This window comes from Camelus bactrianus, chromosome 4 (genome assembly GCF_048773025.1).
Source record: "Camelus bactrianus isolate YW-2024 breed Bactrian camel chromosome 4, ASM4877302v1, whole genome shotgun sequence".
NCBI classification, from domain to species: domain Eukaryota; kingdom Metazoa; phylum Chordata; class Mammalia; order Artiodactyla; family Camelidae; genus Camelus; species Camelus bactrianus.
Window position 1 is genome coordinate 45,959,330 of NC_133542.1, and position 10,248 is coordinate 45,969,577.

A 10,248-nucleotide genomic window follows, 5' to 3' on the forward strand; every position below is an offset into this window, starting at 1 on the left:
GAGGAAGGGCTGGGGTGGGTTAGGCTGGAGGGGAATAGGCTTGGGAGTAGAAGAATTACCTTCATATGTCAGAAGGAAGCAGATTAGGTGCATTTCACGTAGAAACGCAAAGCTGAGTTAGGACTGGAAGGTGGAAGCTACTGGAAGATATATTTCAGCATAATTCAAGAAAGAATTTGCTAGTAGGGCTGAATGAAACAGCTAGAATCCAGAAGTAATGAATTCTTTGTCAGCGGAGGTGTCCAAGCAGGTGATGGATAACTGAGGTCAGGGATACTGGAGAGGAGCTCCACGCATCATGTAGCTAAGGTTGAACAAGAGGAAAAGGCCTCTGAAGCTTCCTCTAAGGATGATATTGCATGGCTCCGCAAGTGTCTGAAGTTTGCTTGAGTGGCCACTAGATGTCACTCTTGTATATTTGCAAGAGCTAGATTGTACTCTGGCTGATGCAAAGTAGAAATCAGGAACATGACTGACAAATAGTGAAATTTTATCAACACAATGTGCATCATTATCTTGTGCAATTCATTTTTAATAAATATAAGAAAACTTAAATATCACTTGAAGCAAAAATTTCCAGTATTTACTGTATTCTTAAAATTGGATTCACTTTCTAAATTCTCTTTTAAGTTATTCTTCCAGAATTCTCAGCATTTAATATAACTTGCCATAAAACTGCTTCTGTTCATCCACTGCCATCCATTTTCTGTGTCTGTTGTTCCAAATAGGAACTATGTCTCACTTTTTTCCACGTGGCACATAGCACTGTGTAGCACTCATAATAATACTTCTGACAATATCTTACATTACTGTGATGCTTACTATTTGTAGAACACTCATTTATAGTATCTCATCAAATCCATGTAAAATAAAGTGGTTAGGTTTTTAAAATCTGAAGAAACAGGCTGAGTGATGGTAAGCAATCTGTCCAAGGTCATAAGTAAGAAATACTTCCCAGTTTTATTGTGCTAAACTATGGAGACTCACGAAATGCTACAGACTTTATATCTCTTGGTCATTCACATGCACTTGAGCATATTAAAGTCTCTGAGAATTCCCAGAGCAGAGAAACCTGTCAAACATTAGGCCCCAACCCCAAAGTCTACAAACATACTTAGCCACTATCTATTTCTATCTGTCTATTTACCTATCATGTATCTTTTTTTTTTCCAGAATGTGAGTTATCTAACAGAATACTAGCTTTTTGATTAGGAATTGCTATAAGTGATGAGTGTCAAATTCAAACTCTACTCCGTCTTTTCTTTTTTTATTGAAGTACCGTAATTTAATTTAATTTAATTTACTAGCAGTGTTTCAGAATGTGCCATGTATCAAGAAAAAAAGCCTCAATTTTTTTTCATAGCTCAAAAGAAATTCAGCTTATCAAAATAGATTATTCCCACCCCAAATCTTTCTATGTGGTCAAGCTTCTTTGTCTCTTCTTAGCATTTCAGACATCTGAATCTAATAAACAGAAGTCCAAGATGAAAATTTCCACTTCCTCCTTGTTCCCCTGAGTCTCCTGGTGATTCCAGTTGGGGTGGCCACCTCGCTTCTCTGTACTGACTCTGCAGTTTAGACACAATATGGGCCATTAGGCTTGCTCTCAGTTTCCTGTGTTGTTGGTTCTAGCACGTGTTCGGTGTATCTTCATCATTTAATTAGAGTATTTATTTTCTGGCATCTGTTGAAGCTGTCAGACATATGGCCAAAACTCAGGAAATACACTCTGAAAAGTTAAACATCCCTTGAAAATGGACTTAAGGGCAAGAGATTGTTCCAGTTAAGTTGACTTGGCTTTTGAATGGCAGCTGAAATGATTGAAGTCCTTACTTCCACTTACTGAAAGCTCCTTCTACATCACTGACTGAAGTATTTCTGAGCCACCAGGTACCTCAGGGCAGCCTTCACATCCTTGTTCCTGAGGCTGTAGATGATGGGGTTGAGCATGGGGGTCACAACCCCGTAGAAGAGGGGGATGAGCTTGTCTGAAAAATCCTCTTTGTCTGCCTCCAGGGAGTCCTTAGACTTGGGTTTCCCATACATGAAAAATAAGGTTCCATAGAATATTATCACCACAGTGAGGTGGGCAGAGCAGGTGGAGAAGGCCTTTCTTCTCCCCTCAGCTGAGGGGATCCTCAGGATGGTAGCAATGATGAATATATAGGAGACAGAGATGAACAGCACAGGGACCCCCAGGAAGATCACATTGGTCACCCCCATGCTGATCACATTGATGGAGATGTCAGCACAAGCCAACTTCAGGACAGCCAGGATCTCACAGGTGAAGTGGTTGATGATGTTGTCCCCACAGAAGGGCAGCTGAATTGCCAAGGATGTGTGTACCAGAGAAGCAATACCACCAATAGCCCAGGAGCTGGCAGCCATGGGCACGTAGGCAGCCTTGCTCATGACCACAGGGTACCTCAGGGGGTTGCAGATGGCCACGTAGCGGTCAAATGCCATCATGCCCAGAAGCACACACTCTGTCCCCGCCATGGCGAAGGAGAGGAACATCTGCACGGCACAGCCTGAGAAGGAGATGGTTTTCCTGGGTGTGCGGAAGCCATCCAGGACCAGAGGGACCGAGGAGGTTGTATAGCAGATGTCAAGGAAGGAGAGGTTCCCCAGGAAGAAGTACATGGGCGTGTGCAGGCGGGAATCAGACACGGTCACCAGGACGAGGACCCCGTTTCCCAGCAGGATCATCAGGTACATCAGCAGGATGAGCACAAAGAACGTTTTCTCCAGCTTCGGGTGGGCTGAGAGGCCCAGGAGAATGAACCCCAGCACTGGAGAGGTCTGATTAGCTTTTTCCATGTAATATCCCATCTGTCGTGAGCAAAGTACAAAAGCAGCACATCAGGCTTTCTTAAGAAGAGTCCCAGGCATCTGGTACATGGTCAAGACCTGCTGCATAACAGGAGAGCGTGTGTGTCTTATAGAAAAATGACCACAAGAGACAGTAGGTGTCCTCAGCTCTTAGATGAGAGAAGGTCAGAGCTGGAGCAGAGCTTTCAGTGGGCCAGGATTGGGCGAGAGTGTCCAGCAGTCTCACTATGTGAGGGGTTTCTCTCGTGTTGCTGCATCCTCTCATTGCCCATCAAAGCAGCGGAGGCCTAGAGAGGGAAGTGACCTGTTCAGGTCTTCTAAGTTGGTGACAGAGACCGGACTTGAACCCAGGGGAGCTGATCCCCAGCCAAGGAGAGCTTTTCCTCTGTCTTATGTTTAATGGCTGGAAAATGCTATGAATAATTTCTCTTTAATGTAAATATACAGAAATTTGATTTCATCTGAGTTTTCTTAGATTCTCAGGGAGGAAAATCCTCAAGCTGATCCAATTCTTAGAAGCAGCAAATTTTAAAGCCTCCTTAAATTTTGATTACATTTGGAAGGAACTTGTATAAAAGTGTTAATCCACTTCCAGAGAGAAGCAAGCCCAGATAAAGGCTCAGCCATATTGAGGAAGACTTTTCCAGTCTGCCCACCATCAGTGACACAAACTTGACTGTCATCAGCATTGGGATCTGCCTATTTTAATACAGATTGACAGCAGTATATGAGGAGGTTCCTATATGGGGAGGAACTTTATGATGTCAACACAAGTATTGACTGGAGTGATTGAACCTTGCTCTGGGATGACAGCTGTGCAGCTTACTGACCAGTTGACTCAGTGATTAATAACCATACACACTACAGTTAACAGATAGGAGACCATACAGCATCAACTTCTAACCTCATCTCACTGGGATATTGGTGAAATTTGTAGCTTGGAGGTAACTTAGGAATTTTTTTTTCTTTGTCCTTTTATGCTTGTATTTTATTCTTGTGTAATATTCCGGCTCTCTGACCCCATCCTTGTGTTCCATACAGGCAGCTAGCTTATAGGGAGACCTATGTGTCTTTGTGTAGAGGGTTTCTAGTCTTTTAGCTGCAATTGCTCAGACGCTAAATCCAGAATCCTCATTGATAATATTTCTCTAACTCTTTCTTAATTGCAGTGGGGCGTATGTGTAGGAGTGGGTGGACGATGGAGGATGAGTGGTTAATACTAATGAGCATCTACTCTGTACCATATTTTTTGAAACATCCCATGGAGAAGATATTGTCATTCAAGGTTTATGGAGCAAGTCACCAAAGCTCAGAGGAGCAAAAGCTTTTGCTCTGTAGGGTGGAATGACAGAATGGTTAAATTGCAGGCCCCAATTCTGAGTTCTTTTCACCAAATAGCTGCCTTGATGTCTTGGTGCACAGATTTTTAAAAGATCCTGTCTCTCCAGTACCAGCTCTGTGTATTCTCTGATCCATCTCTTTGTTCAGCACGCTGTTGCCTCACTCATCGTGAAAGAATTTATGTGAGATGCATTGTCAGGCATTTCAGCTCCTGCCCTGAGTTGAACCCAGTCTCTCAACCTCAGCACCATTGACATTTTGGGCTGATCATCCTTTGTTGTGGGGGAACAGTCCTGTGCACTGTAGACTGTTTAGCTGCACCCCTGGCCTCTACCTACCAGTTGCTAGTAGTACCCGCTCCCAGAGTTGTAACAACCAAAACTTTCTCCAGACATTGCTAAATGTTTCTGGGGGGCGAGCGGTGTGCAAAACAGCACCCAGCAGAGAACCATTGATCTAATCCAGGAGAAGTCTCCCCCAGTATGCAGTTACGGGTTTCATCGTATTTCCTGTACAAGCCTGTTACCTCCCTGCCTTGCCTTCTGCCTCAGCACGTGAGGGTGTTCCTGATTGCTCAGCACAAGCCCACCCTGGGTGCCCCGCCATGAACTCCTGCCCCAGCGGATCTCATTCCTCCCAATGGCTCTCCCAGCCCCTCCAGGAAATGAAAAGTAAACATTACGGTCACTGTCACAAACAAAATTCAATAATGACAAGGACATGCTGTACTTACAGAAGCCAAGGAAGGTGGCTACTGTTAGAGAAGCCCTTCTGTCCACTGCCCTCAGACAGATCTTCGCACACAGAAGCCCCTGCCCATGAATAATGTGGTGTGGGCATGAGTGAGGTCCAGGATTTGACCTGTGTGAGAGCTGCATCCGTGGAAGTCTTAGTGCCTATCATATGAAAGGTGCTAAATAAAAGTTGGTTTAATTGGGACAGACTGAACATCTAGGAAGACCTTGCACATTGAGACCAGAGCTGTGGGACCTGCCCCTGCCCGTGACATGGGTCTTCTATGTCACTTGAGCAAGTCCCTTCTCCTCCCGAGGCCTCAGTTTCCCCATGTGCATTATGAGAAGGCTGAATTTGGTGCTTCTCTGGGCATCCTGACTCTCGTGGACTGCCCTGTGCAGGGAAGCAGCAGTCCTTGGTGAAGGTGGCTACTCACTCCTTCGGGTGTGGGGAGAGGGTATATGTGTTTGTGTGTGTGTGTGTGTGTGTGTGTGTGAAGAGGAGATCTGAATGCCTGGTTTCCCATCAAGGAATGGTCACCAGGAAGTGCTGTGTCAGGTTTTGGAGGGGACTCAGAAGGGAAGAAAACAGAGCTCTGACTCCCACAGCCCATGAAAGGAGTGGGGAGGCCAGGCAGGAGCAGGGAGAGGAAGGGAAGCTTTCACTTTGTGCCCGTACCTGTAGGTGTGGCTCCCGGCTTGTCCCAAAGGCCTGGTCTTGCTGTGGTCCTGTCCCTGCCTGTCTCTGGAGCCAGCAGGCAGCTGAGGAATGGGAGGCAGCTCAGTGTGGTCAAAAGAGCCGCTTACACGCTCATACAGCTTTTCTGAGGAGCTGTTTGCCTCGAAAGAGGGAAAACTTGAAAAACCTGCATATCCATCACCTCAGCAATTCCAGCTCTGAGAAATAATTGTACGGAATCCATGAGAGTGGAGGGCCAGTATCTTGGAGTAAAGGCTCTTACCACAGCAGTATTTGCGAGCAAAAAATGGGAAAAATCACCATCCACTAATAAATGCCTAAGTAAATTATGCCATTTCATATAATGGAATGACATGAACATTATGTTTGTAATTTTTTGTACTATAATATTATTCCACTATAGTGATAAATGAGAATGGAGAATAGGAAATTGTACACACCGTTACAATCTCAATTAGGTAGATGATATGCGTGGCTAGAAGTGACTGAAAGGAAATTACAGCAAAATCAGCGGTTTTGTACCTCTTTGTACCTCTTTAGTATGACCAAATTTTCTCTTAATACAACAGGCACAAGTTACTTTGTAGTCAGTGGATAAAAATCTTAGTATTTATCAAAGGAAATTGAGAAAAATGGGAAGAAGTAGCCACAGAGTGGGAACCACATGGACTAGCCTTGAGGCCCACCAGTCTGCTCACCCTCTGACCCAGAGGAAGCCCCATTCTTCTGAGAAATCTCTGCAGGAGGGGCTGGGGACCCCTCCCACTCCCCTCCCTGGCTCCTCGTGAGGATGGAGCAGCAGGGCAGGGGCTGGATCAGTGGTGAGCACTGGAGAGCGTGAGGGCCCGCCTGGCATTTACTTCTGGTTGCTGCTCCCTGCTGTGGCACCAGCCATGGGATGGTGTCTTGGAGCAGAGGGAGGGCTAGGTGGAAAGTCTGTACAGGAAATGCTCTACAGAAGGCATGGCCACCACCTCTGTCCCCGCCACAGCCCAGCTCTCCCCACCTGATTCCTGCTTGTGGCCGCTGTTCTGAGTCCCCTGATCCCAGACACAATCCTCAACTGCTGACTGAACGCCGGGGTGAGAGCCTGGATACCAGAGTAATACCCAGACACTCCCCTGCCTGACTTCCTTTACCTCTGAGACCCTCTTTCTTCTTTTTCATCCAAAGTCCTTGTGGGAACTTTAGCCTCTTGTGGGTGTTTCCTTCCTCCCAGCTTTGTCGATGAGCCCTGGGCATCTCTGCTACAGACTTTTCATGTAGAGAACCTCTCATCTTGGTCTGAGGCCCAGGAATCCCAAGAGCCTATTTCCCCAACAGTGAAGAGAGTCCTCAGGCTGCAGCCATGGACTCCTACGGGGACCCTTCTAGTCCCAGAAGCAATTTAAAGTGTGGAATGTAAAATGTGCACAGGGTGCAGGGGCCCAGCCTACCTGGGGGCTCCAGGGACCACATCCCCCCAACCCGTCACAATTAGAGACAGTGACAGGGACATGGCCAACTGGAGGCGGCGAGGGGAGCACAGCAGATGCTGGCCTCCTCCTGAGCCTTTCCTGGCATCTCAGAGAAGCCAGTGTTTGCTTCAGGGACAGAGCACCTTGTCCCCAAGTTGAAAGACTAGACACCCAGAATGGAGAGGCAGGACAGATGTCTAACAGCAGCAGCCACTGCAGAATTAGCTGCATTCATTGAGGCTCCCCCGCGTGCTGGCCACCATGATAAGTGCTTCACACATATTATATAAGTTCAGTAAAATCCGGCAATACATATATGTTGAGTGTCTACTTCCAGTCTTCCTGGGAGATCGTTTTACTATCCCCCTATTTTTTTTTATTTGAGGGACCAAGCTTTAAAAAAATTAAGCAATTTACCAAAAACCACATGTCTTGTGAACAGCTGAGCAGGGATTTCAATCTCAGTACATCTAATTCTTTTTATCACCATTGATATCATCATCATCAGCAGCAGCAGCAGCAGCATCATCACTGTTATTTAATAGGTCTGGCTTGTACTTGGAACTAACTTCATAAGGTTTAGAAGGTATAATAAAATTAAACCTCTGTCTCTAGTCCCCCAGTTCGTCTCCCTCAAGGCAACCAATGTTAGCAATTTCTTGTCTGCTTTTTCTTCAGAGATATTCTATGCATTTGTTAAGCGAGAAAGTAAGATAGTAAGACAGTGTGCATTTGTGCTAAATTTGCCTCCAAAATAAATTTAGCACAAATACACTCTGTCTTGTCTTGCTTTTCTCAGTTAACAATATACCTTAGAGATATATACCTGGGAAAAAATACATAGTACTGCGTCATTCTTTTCAATGTTTGCATATATTCCATTGTGAAGTTGTATCATCATTTAATTAACTAGTCTAATATTAATGGACACTTAGATTTTCAAAGCTTTTCCAATCTTATGCTATTACAGTCAGTACTACAACAAACATACTTGCATATTAATAACTTAGTACATATAGTAAAATATGGTTTAATGTACGTTTGTACTTTTGATAGATATTGCCAATTTACACATTCTTGTCATCGGTATGTGAGAATGTCTGTTTTCCCACGCTCTGTCAACATAATATGTTGGTCTTAAGACTTTTTGGCCTTTGCCAAACTGAGTTGAGAAATGACATCTCATTGCAGTATTTAAAGTTTTGTGTTTAAAATAATTTAAAATGTGATATATAGCACACATATGTAAATGCATATCAAAATATATAAAACAAATTTTAAATCAAAAGAATAATAAAGTAATCACTACCTAATTTAAGGAGTAGAACATTGCCAGCACCTGGGAACCTCCCTGAGTATTTTTCCCTACTCCTAGTCGTCTTTCTTTCCTTACAGAGATAATCACACTCCTGATTTTAGTTACAATTGTTTCCATGCTTTTTTTGAATTTTATCATGTATGGATACATCCTTAAACAGTATAGTTTAGGTTTTCGTCTTTCTGAACTCTATAAAAATCAGATCACTTGAGGTTTTCTTTTCTTTGTTTTTTCTTCATTCAATATTACGTTTGTAAGATTCATTGATATTTAGGAGTGTAGCTAAATTCATTAATTTCTTTTGCTGACTTCCATTATATGACCATAGCACAGCTTATTTATACATTCTATTTTGATGAATAATTGGGTTGCTTCCCAACTGAATGCTGCTATAAGTATTTTATATGTTTTCCCTGGTACACACATGTATTCCCATTTGTCTTCATTGCATTTACAACCTGTCCTTTCTCCACCAATCTTCATTACCATCTCTGTCATATGTCAAGTCTCCAAACATAAATTGGTCTGTTGCTGAGATCTTTGTTCTTTTCCATTGGTATGTCTATTCCTGTGTCAATGCTACACTTCCCTAATAAATATTGCTTTATTCTATGTTTTGATTTCTTATAGGGTAAATCCCTTTATTCCCACTCAATACTTTTTCAAATATGTCATGGCTGTTCTTGGTCTTTTGTTGTTTCATATAAATTATTGAACCAGCTTATTAAATTTTACAATAATTATTTTAGAGATTAAAATATTGGGATTACATTGAATGTATAGATCAATTTGGGGAGAAGTAACATCTCTGTAATATTGAATATTCTTACCTATGAATGGGAAATATTTCTCTCTTTATTTTAATATCATTCAAAACACTTAATAATTTATAATTATATGCATAAAAGTCTTAGAGCTCTTTTGCTAGATTTACCTCTGTATGGTAGTATTTATTTTTTATTTCAATATATAAATATCTTTATTTATATTTCTTGGTGTCCTTAAAAATGTTTCATATTTATTGCTAGAATATAGACATACAGTTGGGTTTTTGTATATTTATTTTATCTAGGGATCTTGCTAAACTCTCTTTTAAATACTTATATCTCTAAATTATTTTAGATTCTGTACATAGTAGGCATTTATGAATGATATTTATTTATGAATGATGACAGGTTTTTTCCTTTCTTCAAAAATTTTGATCTGTAGCCTATTTTTCTTGCCCTACCTCACTGGCTGGGACCACAGGTTCAGTACTGAAAGTTTTTATCATGAATGAGTGTTGTTTTCCCAAAGTTTCTTCTGCTTGACTTGATACAATCATGCGATTTTTTCCTATTTATTCTATTAATATGGTAGATTGCGTTGACTGATCTTTGAATATTAAACCAGCCTTGCATTCCTAGGAGGATAGTATCCTTCTTACTGCTGGGTGAAGAACAGGAGTTTCACTAGGGCTCTGTTGATTCCCTTCTGGCTGGCAGAGGCAGGAGTGCCTAGTATGACTCTCATGATCTCCATTGACACCATGGGAAGGGGTGGCTTCATAAGCATAGACACAAGTCCTGACTTTCCATTAGGCCCCCTTCTCTGATACCAGTCAAGTGGGAAGGAGAAGGAGCTTCCCACGTAGTCTCCACTGACAGTGTGGGGTGGGAACTTGTTACTCTTCCCAGGGGACATAAACATCCCACCTCCCTGCTCAGCCTCCTCTGATACCACACTGGCAGGGGAGTGGTTGGGCTGCCTTGTCATAGCCTGGCAAGGGTAGAAATCTAGGCCATCAGATTAGTCTTTGCTGGTGGGGTGGGGCTGGGGCCATTGTTTTTTCTGATGTTTGGCTGGAGTAGAGTAGTTCTTGTCAGG

General features: G+C 42.9%; 1 protein-coding gene across 1 annotated transcript; it reads right to left on the reverse strand.

Moving 5' to 3' along the window:
- Positions 1-615: 615 nt before the first annotated feature.
- OR2S2 (olfactory receptor family 2 subfamily S member 2) lies at positions 616-5,738 on the reverse strand. The gene is made up of 2 exons (XM_074361426.1): positions 5,587-5,738; positions 616-2,832 (listed from the first exon to the last, which is right to left on the reverse strand). The coding sequence occupies exon 2, from the start codon at positions 2,830-2,832 to the stop codon at positions 1,861-1,863; it is 972 nt and encodes a 323-aa protein (XP_074217527.1). The 5' UTR covers positions 5,587-5,738; the 3' UTR covers positions 616-1,860.
- Positions 5,739-10,248: the final 4,510 nt, after the last annotated feature.